Source organism: Anolis carolinensis, chromosome 2 (genome assembly GCF_035594765.1).
Source record: "Anolis carolinensis isolate JA03-04 chromosome 2, rAnoCar3.1.pri, whole genome shotgun sequence".
NCBI classification, from domain to species: domain Eukaryota; kingdom Metazoa; phylum Chordata; class Lepidosauria; order Squamata; family Dactyloidae; genus Anolis; species Anolis carolinensis.
Genome location: NC_085842.1, coordinates 227030263 through 227052505, shown reverse-complemented (window position 1 = coordinate 227052505; position 22243 = coordinate 227030263). Strand labels below are relative to the sequence as shown.

The window sequence follows — 22243 nt, the reverse complement described above, 5'->3', positions numbered from 1 at the left end:
CCATGGAGAAGAAGAACTAAACAAACCAATGATTCCAGCCATGAAAGCCTTCAACAACACAATGACAAAATTCTGCATCCTTAGTGAGTATACATTCACCACTGTTACTCTTTCTAACAAATATGTAAAGAATATTTGAAAACTCTTTAGTTTAGTATTCAACTGAATATTAAATACAAACAGAAATTATTCTTACCTGTACTGGACTTTGCTCCCATAGGCTTGTGAGTCTCCCAAAGCAACAGCATGAGGTACAGAAGGAGGTGGACCACAGGTCAGTAATATACAGCTTGGATATGGCTTACTCCAGACTCCATTTTCTGTACAAGTAAGTTCTGAACTCCCTTGCATCACAAAGCCCATTTCGCAATTATAAAGTATGCCATTCTGATCTACAGAGTTGCTCCCGTTGATAAAGGCATTGGGGATTGTTGGTGGAGGCCCACATGAGATCAGTCCACAGTACGGGAAGCCAGAGCTCCATCTGCCTGCAGCTTCACAGGTGATTTCTGAAGGCCCCAGCAGTTTGTAACCTTCTAGACACTCAAACCCAACTTTCTTGCCACAGCCAAAACTGTTACCTTTAATTACTCCATTCTGAATGGTTGGCACAGGACATTCACAAGGCAGGCATGAGGAGGGTTTTCCACTCCATAAGCCATTAGACATACATCGCCTCACTGGACTTCCATGTAATTCATAGCCAGGAAAGCAGACATACTCTATATATTTCCCATAACTGAAGACTGAACCATTCAGGAAACCATGAGCAATGTCCTCAGGAGGCCCACAGTTGACGGGCTCACAGAACGGAACCTCTTTATCCCAGAAACCATTTGCCTGACAGGTAAGTGAGGATGCACCTTGGATCACATAACCTTCATCACATCGATATACAATACTCTTCCCAAAGCCAAATTCTGATCCACTAATTTCCCCATGAAGAAGTTTCAGTGGCGCAGGGCACTGTATTGCTCTACACACTGGAGGGTGCCCACTCCAACTTCCATCTGCAAGGCAGACTCTCTTTTGGTCACCTTCCAGCAGGAAACCTTCCCCACAGCTGTATTCAACATATTTTTGGAATGTATATTCATCTCCAGTCACTTGGCCATTCTCTAAATTGGGGGCTTGTCCACAGGAAATGGGAATGCAGATGGGTTCATTTCCATCCCATTTTTGGTCTGCCAGGCATGTTCTCTTCTCTGAACCATTTAACTGAAATCCAGGATTACAACCGTATTGGATTACACTCCCATAAGTGTAAGCCTCCCCTTTTACTATGCCATTCATGGGTTTGCTTGGCACTGTGCATGATACTATCTCACAGGTTGGTGCTGCATCACTCCATTGCCTGCTAGATGTACAAACTCGTGTTTCTGAGCCAATTAGCTTGTACCCTGGTTTACAAGTATATTTCACTGTACTACCAAGGGTGTTTTCTGTAAAATGTACAAAGCCATTTTGTGGAGGCAACAGTAATTCACACTGAATGGAAATGCAGACTGGAGCACTACCATTCCACATGCCATCCTCTTGGCAAGACAGCACATAATTTCCTAAAAGTTCATAGCCAAGGAAGCAACTATAAATTATTGTAGTCCCATATAAATAGCCTGAGAGTGGCAATGTATTAATGGCCCTCGGAGAACTTTGCATGTCTTTTTGATTCTCAAGAATTAGAGAGAAAATAGGTGGCCTGGCAGTATGGAATCCCTCTTGCAATATTCCTTCCTGACCATAAGGTTTTTCTTCACTGCTAATTGTTATATACCCCCCAAAATCTATATGTGGCGGAAGTCCACAGTCTGTTGGAAGGCAAACTGGACTAACACTAGACCACCCTAATTCCTCACAGGTCTGCATGGCAAGACCAGAGAGCTGGAATCCTGGAATACAGCTGTATATCACCATTGCACCATAGCTGTAATCTGCCCCTTCCACAAAGCCATTCTCAATAGGCTGTGGAGGATCACAAGTGATAGCTCTACAAGAAGGAACTTCACTATCCCATTCCCTTGATTCTAAGCAACTCAGAACACTCTGTCCTTCTAGCTGGAATCCTCTGTCACATGAATAGGTAACTGTCTGCCTGTAGTGCAAGTCAATATATGAATATCGGCCATTCTGTATTTCCTTGGGTTTGGAGCACTCAATAGGTTTGCAAGTGGGCTTTCCCCCAAGCCAGTGGCCATCCTCTCCACAAAGAACTGTCATGTTTCCCATTAGTTCAAAGCCTGGTTTACAGTTGTATAGTGCAGTGCTGAGATAAGTAAGGCCTTGCACATCTACAATGCCATTCTGAATTTCTTCTGGCTGTGGACACTCCACTGGAATGCACTCTGGCAATGGGAAGCTCCATGTACCATCTTCTTGGCAATTGATGGTAGAAACTCCTTTCAGCAAAAATCCATCCATGCAGGTGTATGTCACTGTGCTGCCAAAATGAAGAGTAGATACCACAGAATCTCCAAAAGGAATATAAGGAGGCCTATGGCACAGTACCATCTGGCAGGATGGGAAGGAATCATTCCACTGCTGTGATGATAGGCATTTCAGAATAGAGGCACCATGCAAAATGAAACCCTCTTTGCACGAAAACTGCACCACACCCACTTGATCAGCCATTTCTTTCAGGACAAGCTGATTTTCAATTAATGGTGGTTCTGGACATTTTGTTGGGACACATTTGGGATTTTGCTTTTTGTTCCATGTCCCCGTCTTCTGGCAGACCCAAGAGGCATCTCCTATGAGCTCATAGCCTTCATCACAAACAAAAGTGACCTTAACTCCCACCTCAAAACTTTTTCCCTTTCTGAATCCATGCTCGAGAGGAGGTGGCTCCCCACAAGTGAGGAGCACACAGGAAGGAGGCACTTCACTATGCCATTGGCGGTTGGCTTGGCAAAATAAGAGTGGACTCCCAATCAGCTGGTAACCAGGATTGCACTGATATCTCACTTCACTTCCAAAGGAATGCCCCGTTATGTTCTGAAAAACAGATCACAGCAGCAAATGTTATGGATCTGATATCATAAATGCAACAAATGTAGCACTGCTTGTGACAGTCTAAGGACTTTAAAAGTCTGGTTTCAAAAACTGCAAAGATACCCCCAGTTTAACATTTAGAAAATTTACAGGAAAAAATCAGGTTTTCTCTATGTAGTTTAAGATATGACTCATCACTTCTATAGGATCAGGGTAACAGAAAATATTGAAGTCAAAATACTGAAAGATATAATTATGCAACATGCAGATTTATAGTGGTGTATATTTGTATTTGTGAGTGCATGTGTGTGTGTAGGGACAATTCCTGTTTCCTCTCTCAACATCTTTATGGCTAGTGAATGAAAAAAACAAGAGTTTTTAGGTACCATTTGACACTACTGCAAATTTGGTTTGTGTGTGTTCTTAAAAGTGCTAAAATTAGTGGATGGAACTGCACATATCTATTTTTGAAATGTCTGATACTGACAGTAAATTATTCCCATAACTACATTACTTATTATGTTAAAACTTTTCACTTTCATTTGAAAAAAATAATTACACTATATTTTCTGCTTAAAATATTTTTCAAGTTCATTTCCCCAGACTTAAATATTCTGAACTGTCAAATGCACAAATATCATTAATTTTTCAGGAATTTAAGAACTTAGCAATACCTCAATAAGTCCATTTGGAAGTTTTATTGGCTCTCCGCAGGACACTGGATGACAAGTAGGTACTGTGCCACTCCAAGTTCCTGTCGCTTCACATGTCCTCTTCTTCTCTCCTTTAATATAGTATCCCCTAGTGCAGCTGTAAGCCACGATTGCACCAAAACTATAATTTGAGCCTATTGCATAACCATTTCTTATGCTTGGGGGGTCTCCACAGCGAACAGGAATGCACTGGATAGTCAGTGGGGATGGAGTCCACTGCCCTCCTCGAACACACTCAATCTTAGCAGAAGTGTTCAATACAAAGCCTTCCATGCACTTGAAGCTTACGACTGACCCAGCAGCAAACTTCGCCTTGTTCGAGGATTCCAAGATGCTGTATGACACAGAGAGTGGTCTCTCACAGAAGTCAGCTATACACTCAGGAACATCTTTGCCAGCAGGAGGAACCCAGTTCCCCTGGGCATTACAAAGTAACTGGGCATTGCCAGCTAAGCTGTATCCATCAGAGCAGTAGTAGATAGCTTCGTCACCAAACAGTCGGTGACCACTCTCTGGAGAAGCATGTTCCACCGGTGGTGGTTCATCGCACGAAACAGCCACACACTGTTGGTGATTAAAGTCCCATTGGCCATTTGCCATACATTCAACAGTCTCTGGACCAATTAATGTATAGCTGTGGATAGGGAAAAGATACTAGCATTAGATTCCTAAGGGAATTATCAGATAGCCTCTGTTATCTTATGGATGACCTTTGAAATTCAAAGCACTGAGGATTTTGGTAACTTCACATACCTCCTCCCCTTCCTCATTAATAGACATGCACAGGATAAATACAATATATTGGAAAACACAGATTTAGCCAAAAGAAAAAAAAAGCCTCTGAGTTACCGTCATTTCTACAGTACGGATAGGAAAATGAATATTTGAAAATGGCTGAAAACTTATTTTCTTAGGTGTCACTAATCCTTAATGAGGAGAATGTTAGATAAGTAAGAATTCTCACAGTACAGGACTTATTATTCATTAAAAGTGCACAACAAACAACATTTCTGACCAAAAAATATTGTTTTTTGTGCAAAAAAAACCTTAACCCCCCCCCCCCCCAAAAGTATCTGGTTGGTTTTTTTGTGCATTTTTTGTATTTGTACTCAGAAGGCAATTTTCCTATTACAATCATTTTCTTGCACAGCAATCTGCATTTTTTTCCATGCAAGAAAGTTTTTTCTGTGCATAAATTTTCTGCATAGAAAATCCTACATGTATTTATTGCACAGAGTGAGTCCTGAACTGCAAATAGTTTTCAAAAACTGGACTGTTTTTAACACTTGTCTCACAGAAGGCGAATAAAATAATGTAATTATCTATTTTTCCATTTGAAAATGAAAATCTATTATTCACACCACTATTATCTACTGACTGGCAATGTATATTCATTAAGAGTTCTAATCTAGTAGAGCTCATTTACATACCCTTCCTTACACATATAAGTGATGCTGTTTCCAAAGGTAAAGTTGTTCCCAGTTACAATGGCATCTTTAATAACAGGAGGGAGATCACAAGAAACAATTTTACATTCTGGAGGTAAACTGCTCCAGTTAGCTGTATCTTCACACACAAGCATAGAGGCTCCTTGCAAACTATGAGACAAACATAAAAAGGACAATGATTAGAAGAGAAGGAAATCACTTCTATCCAAATGTGGTATTTTCTCAGTCCTTTAATTGAGAATGAATCAATTACATAAATCAATCCGGGGTATATATTTATTATTTTAAATAATGCACCGTATTCAACATTAAAATGAGAGAAATTCACCTTTTATATTATCCCAAAGGATATCAGCCAACACAAGCCCCTTCTACACTGCCATATAATCCAGATTATCAAATCACATAATCAGGATTTTATATAGCAGTGTAGAAGGGCCATAGTTATACGCAAGAGGCTCTGAGTAGGTCTCTTTCTCACATACACACATATACGTATACTCATCTCCATTTCTAAGATGAAGAGCCAGCATTGTCCATAGACACCTCCAAGGTCATGTGGCTGGTATGACTGCATGGAGTGCTGTTACCTTTCCGCCGGAGCGGTACCTATTGATCTACTCACATTTGCATAATTTTGAACTGCTAGGTTGGCATAAGCTGGGGCTCACAGCAGGAGCTCACCCTGCTATTCGGATTCAAGCCACCGACCTTTCAGTCAGCAAGTTCAGCAGTTTATCAGTTTAATCTGCTGCACCATTGGGGGCTCCCCCCCCCTCTCTATATATACACACACACATAGTATAAACACTTTTATCACACAGTAGTTAAATTGGTAAATTCCACATGCCCCGTTTCATGGTTGCAAATATGGCCAAATTCCTTAAGAGGGATATAGGGTACATTCTAATATCACACCAAATTAATATTCTGTAGAAATCAGGATTGTATGGAAGAAACCAACATGTATAAGTTGCATGCTATTGGTGGGTACATACATGGTAGTTTCTGATTGCCAGGGAAATGCCTAAAGACACAATTGACCTTTTGTCAACAGTTTTAAATTAATGTTTTTGGTGTGCTTGTTCATTCATTTTTAATATTTTTGTGCTATCCAGTATTTTCAATATGTTTACTTGTCATTCAAATTGGGAATCTTTGGATATCATTCGAGAGAAAAGCAGAATTTAAAATAAATGAATAAATATGGGATCCAAGGTAACTCTTTATGTTATTGAATATAAAGATGAGCTGTTCTATGCACAGCAGATGCAATCAGTCTGCCTGCATAAACATATCATTCTCTTATAAGCCATGGTTTCCATGTCATCCTGAATTATTGTGATACATGAGCTGTGCCGCGTGCTATTTTTTTAGTACCTAAATAACACTAACAACAACATGTTGTTCCAGGACTAAAGACGGTACAAATGTATTAACAAGTATTATAAAGCAAAACAGAACTTCTGCTAAAGTAGAGTGAGCAGCCACATGTCAGGATTTTTATTAAAATTGTACAGGCAGTTTAGCACTTAAGTACTGCAGGAATATTCAATATCAAAAAGTGATCAGAAGCTAATTACATTATAAGCCATGCTTTTTGGAATCACAATCAAAATATGCATTTTTAAAAGCTTTGCATCATTGCAGTACACAAATCTGTTCTTAGATACTATATTTAATGGAAGAGTATTTCAGAGCCTTCTAGATTTTAAAAAGCAGCATTAATTTAAAAGCAATTAAGACTTTTTTGGGCTTCAAGGTAAAAAGAGAAGTCTTTTGATCATATGATAATTTGCAGATTTTGCTTAGCAAAGCTTTTAAAACATACTTAAAGATTAAATAATGAATTAGATGTTGGTTAAGATGACTAACTCCCTATGAATTCTCAGGAGCATTACATTTACCTGAAAAACAGAATATATGTTAAAGATTCCCCTCCTCATATTCCATATTTATTATTTTCCATGAGCATCTCTCATAGTTTGTAGATACATGTTTTACCAAAGAACAGATTTGTAGCTTGTTTACCTGTATCCTGTGTCACAGGTGTATGATACATTTGAAAGGTATGTTGTGTCACTCATGACATATTTTCCATTGTTTATTTTCATTGGATGGGGACATTTTACTAATTCACAAACTGGAGAAGAATGATTCCATTTGCCATTTGGAAGACACACTGCTTTTTCTTCTCCCTTCAAAATGTATCCTTTATCACACCTGCATTTAAGTAAGAAAGGAAATTATAAACATGTACAAACATATGGCTCCAGTATAATTTTTTTCAGAGAAACTATGAACAGAATCAAGTGGCCACTAATCACATGCTGGATACTTAACATTTCCTGCACTATGATTCTAACTATGTCATGTCTCCACTAGTTGATAAATGAAGAGCCAGCCAGGAATGGAAATGCCAGAGGCAGCCACATGCAATCTCCTGAATCTGCTGTGGTAACAGGCTGGGAAACTGTAAGATCACATTGGCCCTGCTGGATCACCATCTCACCTTCCACATCACTGTCACTGCTCTCAGACAGCACCACCAGGAAAAAGGTAGGAAGATGGGTCACTCCTCACACAGAGTTCTGTGGCTGACAGGGAGCAGTGACAAGGGTGACACTGGCACAATCCATCCACTTATTCCTGTGTTGATAAGCCCAGAGAAAGTTGATGGCAGCAGAGTCCCATGTGGACAGTCAACTGGTCTGAATCATACTCAATCCAGCTCCTGCTCTGCCCCAAATTTGTGGGATACTTTTAAGCAAATTCCAGAGCATTCCCCACCTTTTGCTGAACTGGGACAAAGCCAGATTAAAAAAACAGTCCAGTAAAACCCACAAAACTAGGACACCATCGATCTACCATATAATGCCACTTGGAATTGCATTATATGGCCAGTGCAGACACATGTAATACAGTTCATTGCAGTTACATTACATTATGTGTTTCTTCTCTGACCATATAATGCCATTTGGAACTGCATTATATGGGCAGTGTAAATGGGCCCTCAGCTAAAGTGGAGTTATGTCATGAAGACAGCCAGGAGCAAATTTAGTATGAGTCGGTGTTTTAATGTCCATTGTAGAAGAGTCTCACATCACACAAAATAATCTGCAACCACCAGCTATGCTTACAACTACCAAGGCATCCCAGTTCCTTAGATTTCTGGCCCATGTGCCAGATTATCATCTCTCCATTGGGTACAATTTAGTTATTAGTTGTCTGATTCCAATTATATAAGAGATCTAGGTTACTGTAGTTTGGGATCTTGAGAAAGAATATCCAAATATGGTCTATTTGACAATGTTTTCTTGAGTTCATTGCTGTGGTTTTGGTTGTCATACCATTAATTGTATTTGGTGCATGTAGTCAGAAGTATAACGTTCACCATTCATATCAAGTACAATATTTTGTATCTTTTTATCTAATATATTTTTTACAAAAGCAAAATAAACTATTCTAGATTCTCTCAGTAGTTCAGTGCCACAAATAGTTTACAAGCCATCTAACAGAGAATGATTAAAGCATTCCAGTACTGACTGGCAGATGCGAATTTCATATTTTCATGACACAAAGGGATCTTGTAGCACCTTTGAGATTACATGGAAGTAAGCACTCATAGTGTAAGCATTTGCAGATTCAGTTTATTTCATCAGGTGCATGGAATAAAGCCTCTATGGATAGGAATTTATGCCAATAGGAATTTGGGGAGAATGTGAATATGAACAGAAATTTCATGAATTAGCAATGTACTACACATTATTTTTGAGTTTGTGCAAAACTCCCAATTGTTGGTTTCCCCCCTGTTATTATTATTGCATCAACAACAGATATCCCAGTCAAATCTAATGTCTCCCAGATCTTCCCACAAAAATACAAAATTCATGAATGTACCATTTGGAACCAGGTTTCTTTCAGTAATTTTGAGGAAGTAGAGTTTAACTGATCTCTTCCCATTACTGCCACATATTTTTGCCAAGAACAACTTTCAAATGCACAATGATCTCCTACCTATAGATAACTTTGTTACCATATGTAAAATTGGAGCCTTCAATCACACCATTTTCAGGAACAGCTGGCATTCCACAGGAAATAGCTTAAAGAAAAATCAAAATGGTAAAACACTGTTCTGATTAAGCAATTTAAAAAAAATCTCCTGCTTTTTAGGAGAGGCAGACTAAATTTTAATATAGAATAGCTGAAGGTCAAATACATTCTAGCTCTTCAAGTGTCAGGGCAATAGGGAGAGGGAACCTCAGTGAAGAATAGAAAGCTCAGGATTATGGGCAGAAGTGCAAAAGAATGCTAAATATTGCCATTCAGCTCTCAAGAAAAAGAGCAACAAAGATATCCACTGCACTCCCCATCCTCTTACAGTATACAAAATAACCTCTTTATCCATGAATTTAATATCCATGGTTTCACTTATCCATGCTCTAAAAATATTCTCCCCTGGAAGGGGTCTCTCCAGCTTCCCCAGAGTAATTCCGTGGCATGCTTCTGGCCCAAGTATAATCGAAATATAGGATTTGTTATTATCCACTTGGAGGAGGGATCTTGGAGCATTTGCTCACAGATCTGGGGATTATACTGTATATTACAGGCTCCCATCCCCCTATCTTTTTGTGATTTTGTTTAAAGAATTCTGGTTATTATAGTCTGGAGAATGTGCGGAGAATTCATGCACCATGGCTGCCAGGGTCCTTTGTGATGAGTAATATTGTTTAATTGATAAGGGCAAAATCTAGATATGACTTTAACCAAATAGTTCCTGTAGCAGATAGACTAGGAAAGTTATATTTTCAGGTTATTAAGCCAAAACTGGCATCTAAGGATGGATGTTTATGAGTGCCTCATCACCGTCATTCCTCAACCCTTCATAATCAATAGGGTCAGGGTGCAGAAGCCCCCCTCCCTTTACAGGAAAAGTGGAAAAACACAAAAATCAAAACTATTTGTCTATTTCAGAGAGCACCTTTCAAGGAAATGTTAAGTTCTCTAGCACAATTCTGTGGTCAATTCCAATGGACATTGATCATAAAGTCACATAGGTGTACTTAAAGTTTCTTAGAGACCATATTAATCAAATATGTAAATAATCTAATCTACCAAAGTAAAACCTGCAAATGTGGACAGCTCACTGTAACCATCGTCCTCAAAAACATCATCATTATCAAGCTTTTCCTGGCCATTAAATGTCTAGAAAGCAACTATAAGCATCCACAAAGCAATACCTTCACAGTATGGTATCAGCTGACTCCATTCTCCAGACTCCAAACATGTAACTGTAGTCACTCCTTTCAGCTGGTAGCCCATGTCACATGAGAAACTGATTTCACTACCAACACTGGAACTGGCACCATGTGAGTGGCCATGCTCAGGATGTCCTGGATGTTTGCATTTTACTGGTTCTTTAGAATCAGATACAAGGTAAAACAGAGCTTACTGACATCAGGTGTGGCTCATGTGCTTAAAAATGAAAACAAATCATGCAACATTTAAGCAGATAATGTGGGAAGAGAAAAAGGCCCAGTTACAAGAGCAATTCAAAGAATAGTTCTATCCACATTTTCTTTGCAGAGACTGCCACAATATTGCAACAACAACATTATCTACTCAGCATTAGATTACATGGTATGTTAAATATAAGTAGCATGTTTTATCCAACTCCCCCCTTTTTTTCCTTTAAAGGAAGAGTGCATAGCTTTGATCTGACTTGGGACCAGTATATGCAGGTATGGGAGACTTAAACCTTTCAGATGCCTGGTGCCATAGTGTGACTAAGGAGGAAGCAGAAACCATCAGCCAACTATTTTAAGCCAAGATTTGAGCTAATAAGCACATGGTATATGTGTCAGGAGAAGGCAGAATCCTCTGGGGGCCACAAAAATAAAATAATCGGATTCACATATGGCCAGATACTGCCTATCTCTGATGTAAAAGTATATAACAGTTGAAAAAGCAGTTAAGTCTAAATAAACCATATCTTTTTTTAAAAAATCAAGAAAATTGTATGTTAATTTTGTTATGGAAATTTATCATTGACTTGCTGCTGCTTTAAAATAAATAAGTAATTCGATGATCAGAACAGGTTTTTCAATGATTACATGTTTTCTGGAAGAAAGAGTATTATTATTCAGCAAAGCTTCCCATCCAACTTCAAATTGATGTACATTTTGCTACTTATTCTTTCAGGCAGGAATACTGGGGTCTAAAGAAATGAGTATCAATAGCAAATGAAGTATAGCCATATTGCATTTATGCTGTGATTATACAGAAGGCAACCTGGGACAATCTCATTTGACATTCCTGCCCTATTATTTCATATTCCTGTCCAAGTACCTGTACACTTCTTGCCATCTCCTTTATAAGGATAAATGCAGGTACATATATAGGAACCATTTGTGTTCAGGCAGGAGGCATGTGGGTCGCAATCCGAGCCAACTGCACATTCATCAACATCTGCACAAAAAGAAAAAGTGAAAAAACAACAGTTTTTATTACTAACAATCACTAGAATCTTATATCATCATTTTCTTGACATGACTTAATATATGCTTTATTAGCAGAAGTGCTAAAAGCTTGTCAGTGAATTGGCAAGATGCATATTACAGGAGACTGACAAGCATATCTGATCTGAATTGTAGTAAGATGTGCATCACTGTACAATGTGCATCACTGCACAATGCACACTAGGCACTTGCCAGATCTGCTGTGTAGTACAGTAACAGCAGCCCTCTACTGCCCAATTCTAATTCCTACATACAAAAATGTAACTCACATACAAGATTCTGGGGTTTTATTTCCAAAGGAAATATGATATCCTGGTGATAATGAATCTAATAGTTTATTAATTTCCTGTCATATTACGGTGAGAAAAAAACATCTTCAGAATTTGTATTGTCAAAGGTTTTCAAGGCCAGTGTGGTTTCCAGGCTGTATGGCTGTGTTCTAGCAGCATTTACTCTTGATGTTTTGCCTGCATCTGTGGCTGGCATCTTCAGAGGATCTTCTGAAGATGCCAGCAACAGATGCTGGTCAGATGCCAGTAGAAAATGCGGCTAGAACATGGCCATAAAGCCTGGAAACCACACAACACCCCAGTCCTCATAGTTCTCTCTAGAAAATAGCACTGCACACCGAATGTATTGCTTGTTGTCTGTTTTCTATAAATGGTCCAAGAATAGGCACTTTTTGGATGAGTGCTCATTAAATCTACAGTTGGAAGCTGCCGTTCTTTGTGTTCTCTTTAATGGTTACTTTCTAGTGGGATGCCTTTCTTGTCCAACTTCTCCAAATACCCAATTCAAAACAAGATGTTTTATGTGGCTGTACCTCTTGGTCCTCACTTTCAACTACAATGAAGTTAAGGAGCATGGAAGCACCTTTGCACACATGTATTATTTGCTATCTTTGCTTCTCACCTCTTAATGTCTTTCTTTCCTGCCTTCATTTTGATATAATTTAGATTGAAAATTTGGCTTATCTTATGCTTATGCTACTCTCCAAAGTGTCATATGCTCTAGGTTACTAACAACTGTAGTAATGTCACTCTAGGTGGTTCACAAATAATAATGATTCAGGAACTCAATCTGTTGTTTCATACAAACATGAAGTTCCAAACCATCAATGTTAAAAACATTGCATGAAAAATGTACAAGGGCAGCAGTTTATATCCTTTCTTTACTTATGGCATTGCTTTAAAAGGACATAAGAAAAACTTATCAGAAAGTACTAAATCAAACAGATGTGGAGATATAACAAAAATGCAAACATGTATTCTTACTATTGTAAGCAATGCTGTGAAAGCTATTTTACTAAATTCAGTTTGCAGTGCTATCTCAATGCAATTCAGAAATGTTTAAATTTACACACTTGGAAGAAAATGCACTGTGAGCCACATAAATATCCTACTGTCAAGATCCAAAGAAATGTATCCAAAACATTGCATTCCAGAAGAGGCTTTTAGCTTATAGGTTTCTAACAATAGTTTCCCCGACTACACAATAAGCTGCCTTTGAAACTAAAGGGGACTTTCAAATAGAATATGGCATGCAAGAGGTCTGCCAATTGAAGGGAAAACATTTTATAAATCCCTTTGGCGCCTACCAGATCCTCAGTGTGTTTAAAAGTGATCTCTCAGCCACATCTAGTTTTGTGTTTGAGTCAGCAAAGCCTTTGTGAGTACATAAAAGAGCCCCATGATAACCATCAAATTTGCTTCTGAACTCACCAAGGCAAGCTGGAGAAATAAAATTCCAGCTTCCGTTGTCTGCACAAAGCATCTTGGAATCTCCCAGCAAATAATAACCGCTGTTGCACTGATAAGTAACAGTGCTTCCTGCAAAGTAATCCTCAGCAGAATGAAAGCCATTTTCTAATGGTGGAGGCACTCCACAGCTAATCCCTGCACAGTCAATATAAGAATAAGCACATTAGGAGGTGAAACATATTTGCCTAATCTAAGAAACATATTCTGGGGTAGCTGTGTTGGCAGTATATCATGAAGTTTAAAAGTGCTAAGGCTACATACTTACTTTCACAGCGTGGAAGAGGTTGTGCCCACTGTCCTAGGTTTAGACAGTGCAGGACAGAATTCCCCATTATGTGGAAGCCTGGATCACAAGAAAGGGTGATTTTTGACCCTGGCTTTAGATCGGTTGATGAAGTTCTTAGGTGAGGTATGGAGCCTTGTAAGGGTTGGCAATCTGAGACCAAAGAAACGTGCATAGACAAAATTAGTTAGATAAATCTAGTGAAAGAACATTAAAATAACAGGTCAATCAATCAAATGGCCATGCAACATAGATTCCATTATATCCCCATCTAGAAGTGGAAGATTACCATCCTATGATTGTCAAATGATAATTTCACTGTTAGGCAAGCAAGGTTTGGGGTGGAGTGGGGAGATATATGTCTATTTGTTTCACCTATTTAGCCCTTGTTTGGTAAAGAGGTAGAAGCATGAATTTAAAGGACTGGGAGTATGATAGTTTTTTTAAAAAATGATTTCCAAATAAGCAACTCTGGTTCCTGAACTTTTACTCTGACCACTCAGCTTTTTGGATACTACTCAAGTTGAAAGAGAAATATTTTCTTGTTTCTCTTGAGAAAAGCATAAATTATTCCCTACCCATATGCTTAAAAAAGAAACAGAAGAAACCAAGGGAAATTTAAAGTATTGTTCCAGGGGATAACTGGAATTCTTTCCCATTTGCCCAATCTTAATCATTACATTTTCAACATCTGGATTTAGGAAACCATAAATATGTTGCCTGAAGTCCCAATGAACATTTACTACACAACAATGGAATTTTAAAAATGAAAACCTAATGTTCCAGTCATTAAATTATCAAATGCTTCTACGAAAGGTCAGTGAGCCATGGGGATAATTGTATTATATGTTTCGCATGTCATAAGAAGTACCAATAAATACTCAGTATCAGTGCTTTTCAAGTTTTCTTCTGGAATCTGTTTCTGTCAAGGGATCTCTGTACTTTATTGGTGATTCTGGATGTCTGTTCATTACGCGCAGTTAATTTATGAAAAGTTTTAAAAATGGAGAAAAGGTAAGGTCAATGGGTACAAGAAGATTTATTAACAGATTAGTTCTCCAGATTCCTGATATATTTTAACTCCTTTCAAGGGAATTTTTTAGCCATTAGTGTGTCCCCCCCCCCTCATGAAGACACCTCTGAAACTCTTCCATTGTTTGCTAGGAATTTTCTGAACATATTTTGAAAAACACTGCACTATCATGAGATAAAATTTCTAACCAGCACAGAAGATGCTCTTAGAATCAATCTTCACTCTTCCAACAACTCCGGGAAGAAAATCTGGCCAGGCCAATACATTGCCTTTTTGGAGTTCCTCTGGACATGAAGTAGCCAGTAACTTCACCTTATAGTTAAAAAGAGAAGAAGGGATACAAGTTAATTATTTGGTATTGTTGTGAATGTGGTAAGAAATATCGGTGAAGTATCCTTTCCCCAAAACATTTTGGGTGTCAGATTTTTTGGGGGGAGGGGGATTGGATTCAAGCCTAATTACAACATGTATGTATATATCATATATATCTTATACACCTGAAGGTCATTCTATTGTAAGTATTTTTGTACAAGAAAGAAAAAGTTTATACATTGAATAATCAGAAAGTAAAGGTATCGATCTCATTTCAGATTTTGGATAAGAACTGTTCAATCTGTATTACAAAACAAATAAACAGCAAAACAAATACACAGCAAAACAGTTTAGACATCTCCACTTAGTGTCATATTCAGAATGTAATCTGAAAGTCTGTGAATCGTATCATAATGCTTTCACTGATCTTGATGGTTTACAATATGTGAGTTTCCCTTCTTCTACAGTGATAATCTATTTCACTCCTGTGAAATAATCTAAATGTACCGTATGTATCTCTGAAATATAATTATTTATAATTTGTGTTTTTTTAAAAAGGTGAAGCAGTACAACATAGCAATACATTTGCTTAATTAAAATGAATAAGGCTCATCTTCACAAAGAAAACCGTAATATTTTTGTCAGATAACCATTTTTGCACAGCTATAAAGTACAGGAATGATATCTCATCCTAGAATTTATGTTTAGCATTCTGTCATATTCTAATATTCTATAACAGAAAATTGACAAAAAAGGCTTGTGGTATTTAACAGTTTTCTTTCAGGTTTGCACACTATGTTGCTTTTAGGAACTATTTGCCCATTACCCTTTGTCTGTTTCTCCAACATCTATCCAATAATGAGGGAAGGAATTGTACACAATGAAGACAGCTGAATAAACCAGACATTGAAAAAAAGTAACATAGCTGCTGAAACCAACTAATATTCTAATTGTGATTTCCTTTTGAAAAGTCTTCTTACCTGCTGCAAATGAAGAAAAACCTTATCTGCTACAAATGAGCCATGGAGATAATTGCATTATATGTTTCACATGTCAGAAAAGAAGACCCAGACACTTTAACAGGTCAAAGTGACCATAGCTAGTCTAGACAGCTATGGAACTGAGCATATATTTTTTTTACTAGGAAGTGAAATTAATACAGCATTGTCCAAAGGAATGTTTCAAACAAAGGTGCCAGAAATGAAAGGCAATAAAGGGATTATTGCTACTTTTCTCTCTTCTTAAATGTATTTCAGTGTGGTCAGCTGCCTTTTGGGAATCTAAGCTTAGCTCTTAATAAATCTGAAAATGTTGCTGTTGTTTTGTAGCTTCAAGTTGTTTTTGACTTATGGCAATCCTAAAACAAACTTATGGGGTTCTCCTGGCAAGTTTTGTTGAGAAGGGGTTAGCCTTTGCCTTCCTGGGAAGGTGAGAGAACATGACTTTTCCAAAGTCATCCAATGGGTTTCCATGCCCAAGTGGGGATTCAATCCCTGCTTTCCAGAGTCATATTCCAATGCTTAAAACATGACACCATGCTGGCTCTCATATCTGTATATAGACAGATTTTATATAATTGGAATGGCTAAAAAGTGTCTACTGCTAATCATGATCTAGAAATAGTTACGAGCCATCATGATTTAAATAAAAGAGAATGTATTTAAAATAACAAAATCAGATGCTATGTTTTTACCTGATCAGGGGACAGAACATAACCCCAAATATTAAGTTGGCTGATTGAACCAACAAAAGACTCTGCTGGATTGAAGCCTTCTCCTCTTCGGTCTTGCTCTTGTCCAAGCACTAGTGCACCTCCACCTATTCAAAAAAGAAAGCCAACACAAGAAGACACACTACTGGGTCTGATGAATGAAACCTGAATGCAACTCATTGTTATTCTAATAAGTAAATAGAGCAATGGAATATACAGAATGAATTAAATGGACTAAAGCACAGTTGATGTAATAGTCACTGGTGCCTGAAGTGGATGGCAAATGGTGTTCTACTCCACAACTTGTGGTTGACTAAAGAAAAGTTTAGTACTACTCAATATATATGTTAACGTGGGCATGTCATACTGTCTAGTCCACATTGTTACTGTTTTTATATGATATTGTACTGGCATGGAACCAAATCATATGGAAGCTGTACCTACAATACAAAAAAAATTATGAATTGGTAATATAAAAACTCTTAGACAACTCTGCCTATTGTAGTTGTTCTGTTTTTTATTTGAATACTGAATTTAAGTGCAGTTTATATCTCTTCCTCTGCTCTTCAGACAAATTCTAGATCGACATAATAGTCATTTTTAAAATGTTATCTGTAATTACATTCACCATAATTCTTTTACTTTAGCTGCTGTGAAGCATAACATAAGGATGTTCACTCAAACTGAGGAGTTATGGCTTTGTGGTAGGGCACAAAGACAGGACTGGAATATATTTAAAAACATTCTTCACAATGACTAGATGTAGTAGTGCACTTTGACAAGACAGATGAATCAGCCCTGATCCTTGGAAAGAACAAAGAACACCTCAGTCTATAGCACTTATATTTACAATTCTTGCTTTTATTTATAACTACATAAGTACAAGAGGGGCCATACCAGGGATTTCCGATCCTACAGATAAGCCACTGCCTCCATCAGATATCTTTCCATCAATATACACTCTCCAGGCTCCATCAAGGCTTGTCCATGTGACAGCAATATGATGCCACTTGCCATCATTCACTGAAGGGCAATCAGTAATACTCTCCTTCCCATTCACATAAAGAACCCACCTATATTTATTAGAAAAGAGAAAGGGAGAAAGGGATATTGGGTTACATGTAAACATGTCCAATGGTTTAAATAAACCACTGAAAAGCAAATGTTTATTGTTGACACAAATATTTACACAGCTATAAGGGTGGATCAAACTGTCTTACATGAAACAGCTCAGCTGTGCTCCAAATGAAGAAACACAAGCTTTGCCTGGTGCTGAGCTTGTACTGTTTGCCTAGTGCTGAGCTTGTATAACAGGTTAAAAAACTTTCTACAAAAATAGAAAGCATATGAAACTTTTTTGCCTTTAATGATGATTCATTGTATTAGTCTTTTATTTTACTGCTTCATTATACTGATTTTTAATGTACTGTATCTTTAACTGTCTCACTAGAAGTAAAGTGTGATACAATTCTTCCTCTCTAACAATCAAAATAGACCCCAGTGCCATCTTAAACCAAGACAGCAATTCCTGGTTCCCCTTGCATTCCTTAGTGGCTTCTTTTTTGTCTTCAGTATTAGTTCCCCACTCTGCACCTTCCTATTTCATCCATTCATTACTATAAAATTTCAACTAAATCATCGTTTGTTGATTACAAATGTGGTGTATGCATTTACTTTGTCTAGCTCTGCAATAATTCATGTATTCAAGTATTACAGGTTCTGGATCCTTAAATCCTTATTAATTTTTCTACCTGATACCATGATTTGTAGTACAGTAGAGTCTCACTTATCCAAGCCTCGCTTATCCAAGCTTCTGGATTATCCAAGCCATTTTTATAGTCAATGTTTTCAATATATTGTGATATTTTGGTGCTAAATTCGTAAATACAGTAATTACAACATAACATTACTGCGTATTGAACTACTTTTTCTGTCAAATTGGTTGTGTAACATGATGTTTTGGCACTTCATTTGTAAAATAATAACCTAATTTGATGTTTAATAGGCTTTTCCTTAATCCCTCCTTATTATCCAAGATATTCGCTTATCCAAGCTTCTGCCGGCCTGTTTAGCTTGGATAAGTGAGACTCTACTGTATTATATACTGGCATTAGATTAACAATTCTTGCTCCAATATGTCTATTCCATGGGCAAACTTTGGCCCTCCGGGTATTTTGGACTTAACTCCCACAATTCCTAACAGCCAGTAAAATGGCTGGGATTTCTGCAAATTGAAGTCCAAAACACCTGGAGAGCTGAAGTTTGTCCATGCCTATAAGTTTGTCCATAGTCTATATCCAAATATATATCCATATTGCTGTAGGCAACCTGGTATTTTGCATCTATTTGTGACTATAGCTCCCATGATGTATCATCATTGGCCATGCTGAAGATGCCTTACAAACCTGTGATTCAAAACACTTGGAAGAGACTAGGTTCATTACCTTCATATATCCATTTAGATACACATGTAGATAAAGACATGTTATATCTATTTGTTTTTCGATATTCATGCATGTGTGTCTATGCTTATATAACCAAAATTGTTACTATTGTACTGAATCCTTTGTCCAGGACCAAGGGATATTCTGTACTTAAACCCCATCTACACTGCTATATAACGCAATTTCAGAATCCAGTTTGACTTCATTGAACTGGATTATATGGTAGTGTAGACTCTTATAAGCCAGTTCAATGCAACTGCATTCTGAAACTGCATTATACGGCAGTGGAGATAGGTCCTTAGTTTAATCTGTATTGACCATAAATAGTGATTACAAAATTACATTGTGCCTTGAAGTTCCATCTCATTGGGATTTTTTAATGGAAAAGTCTAATTGCATTTGTATATGTATGCTCTGTTAATAGACATTTCCTTTTTAGAAAGTTTGACTATGTATTAAAAGGTTAAGACTACACAATCAGCAAAATACATTTCTATCCCAGATGAATTCAGAGCCTCACAAGAATACAGAAGATGTAAAGTTAAGTTTTGTTGCTGTTTCATATACCCATTGTAATCTGTAAGAAGAAATGCATTGTCGCTTCCGTTTTCCACAGCATAAGAAACTGGAGTCCCATAATTAGTAGTGTCAGAGGATTTCATCCAGAATGCACATGTAATCTCAGTTAACGAAGGGAGGACGCTGTCAAGCATTACATAGCCATATATTCCAGAGACTTCAAAATCCAGATTAAATCTAGAAGACTGTTCTGCAACAAACAAGAAAAATGTTCAAATCTGTTTTCTACACTTTTCTGTTTTCAGTGGCTTGCTAGATAGGCTTATCCTTAAACAAAGAAAGGAACTTCTGAAAACTATGGCCCTTTTGCTTATTTTGGTCATGCTGAAAGTTTAGTTTCAAAATGACACCATGGCATCTGTTCACTTTTAAAAGCCCTAATGTAATTAGTATCTTTCTACCCCCACCCCAAGTATAATGAGACACCTAACATCTCTTATATAAAGAACTGTGAATTTGTAGAAAGAAAATCACGAAGTGTAGACATTTAATGAACTTATCAGTCAGAAAAATACCGAATCAGAGCTCAGTACTCCAGAGCGCCCATGAGTTGTCTGTGATTACAGCTTCGTTCCAACTACTTTTGTTGTGACTGCGCCTTCGGGGACTGTGAATGATAGTGGTGGGATCAGGAGAGGAAGGAAAAACCCTCGCGAGGAGGGCTCATTGGAGGATTTGCACAGAAAGAGAATTAGGGACCTCGATGGGGAGTCTTCTGAGGAGGATTCAGATGGGGAGTCTGTGGAAGAAATGGATGCTGGGGAACAGGTGGTGGCTGAAGAAGTGGGCACTGACTGGGCACGGGCAGCGGAGATGCCTGGGGAAGAATTGGAGCCCATGGATACTGCTGACACTGGGGAAACTTGGGTATCTTCAGAAGCAGACCCCACTTGGTCTGCTTGGAGGAGTGAGGATGGATCCTCAGGTGTGCATAGAGCTGGGCATGGGCAGGTTGATTGGGATTCTGATGAAGAATTTGGGACACCCGACCCACGGGTGTCAGCTGTGTGGAGTTCTGATTCGGATTAAGGAATTGGGACACCTGCTCTTTGGGCGTTGGTGTTTGGATGCCCAGGGGGATTGGGATAAATTGGGAATGTTTGGTCACTTTACTTTGTGTGTGGCAAGGTGTTGCTGGGCGCCACTGGGACTCCTGTACGTGTTATTGGAGGCTGGACTGGGACTTTGCTTCAGATATAAGTTAATCCGGGTTGTTCTGCAACGGAGGGCTGGAACTGTGTGGGTTTTCCTGGACTGCACTGTTATTACTATTTTGCATTAGCTGCTGTTGCCTCCGTTGCCTTGGCTCTTTGTGCCATTCCATTTCGTGGACCTTGAATTGATGTCTACAACCTCTGGACCTTGGATTGGAACTCGACCTTGCTTCTGCCTTCGCCCTCAAGCGCTACTCGGCATCGCTCTCTGGTCTGTGTCTACCTACGGCTCCTGACTCCTGGCTTGTTTCTCGACCCCGTCGCTATCTCCTTTCCAGACCTTGGACCGTCCTGACGATGTCTCTCCACTTCACTCCTTGGGCTCCTGGTGTTTGCTTGAGCTCCTGTAGTGAGTATTCGCTGCCTTTCCTGTTTCGACTCTGGACCGGTTTGACGATGCCTCTTTGCTCTGCCCCTTTAATTCCTCGTCTTGGTGCTGGCCTCCGTAGTGGCTTGGAGCCGCTTTCCCTTTCGCGCCAGCCTTCAAGTTTGTTTACTAGTTGCTCTCAGTGGAGAGCTTTTTTTGCCCAGTTTGGGTTCCCGTTTGGGGCTTTAAGTTTGTATAGCTAATTTGGGACTTTGGGGAGTTTTTTTGGGAGTTTCCAAGTCTTTGCTTTGTTTTGGCTGCTTATTCTAAGCCAACTCAGAACGTTTTGAGTCGAATTGAAGAACCTTTAGTTTAATCCAGATTATTTGCTTGAATAATCTGGTTTATTTGTTAAAACGTAATTTTTGCCATATTTTTATTTGGACTGCTTAACAACACTGAAAGTTAAGTGTTTTAAGCCATTTGTTTATGTTTGACACTAGTTTTTGGGCTATTTCTTGAATAAACTCTGTTTTGCTCTCTAATTGGCGTCTGACTCTTGACAACTTTACTATCTATATCACTGGGGAGAAGTGGTTTGGAGCCTGCAGTTTGTCCGCGGTATCTGAATGTGATTCATATTGTACTCAGGATCTAAGAATAGACTTTTTCAGTACACTAAATCTTCCTTTTTGTTTGTGTTTCCTCAGCCACTGGAGACTTATCCCTTTGTGCTTAAAGGAAATATTTTTAGCTGCTTGTTGAACTCAGAAAAAATCAGGAAGGTTCAGTGTTTGACAGGTGAGTTTATGTCCTAAGTAAAAGAATTGGATGTGTTTGCCTCTCTCATTCAATTATATCTATAGACTGTTTGTTTTACCCAAAGTGGGTAATCATGTTGCTCCATCCCAGTGGAAACAACAGTCTTGTGAC

The 22243-nt window shown here is 38.4% G+C and overlaps 1 protein-coding gene across 3 annotated transcripts in view; it reads right to left on the bottom strand.

Annotated features, from left to right (window-relative positions):
• The window catches only part of svep1 (sushi, von Willebrand factor type A, EGF and pentraxin domain containing 1), a 145704-nt gene that overhangs the window by 37834 nt on the left and 85627 nt on the right, over positions 1 to 22243 (bottom strand). For all 3 annotated transcript variants that reach the window (XM_016997358.2, XM_062971841.1, XM_008120499.3), the window contains 13 exons: positions 19778 to 19979; positions 17664 to 17839; positions 16749 to 16873; positions 14932 to 15055; positions 13693 to 13863; positions 13389 to 13562; positions 11498 to 11617; positions 10390 to 10566; positions 9167 to 9251; positions 7181 to 7372; positions 5132 to 5299; positions 3663 to 4335; positions 197 to 2991 (listed from right to left, as the gene is read on the bottom strand). In XM_016997358.2, coding sequence (XP_016852847.1) covers positions 197 to 2991; positions 3663 to 4335; positions 5132 to 5299; positions 7181 to 7372; positions 9167 to 9251; positions 10390 to 10566; positions 11498 to 11617; positions 13389 to 13562; positions 13693 to 13863; positions 14932 to 15055; positions 16749 to 16873; positions 17664 to 17839; positions 19778 to 19979 — 5182 coding nt within the window. The remainder of the gene's footprint in view (positions 1 to 196; positions 2992 to 3662; positions 4336 to 5131; positions 5300 to 7180; positions 7373 to 9166; positions 9252 to 10389; positions 10567 to 11497; positions 11618 to 13388; positions 13563 to 13692; positions 13864 to 14931; positions 15056 to 16748; positions 16874 to 17663; positions 17840 to 19777; positions 19980 to 22243) is intronic.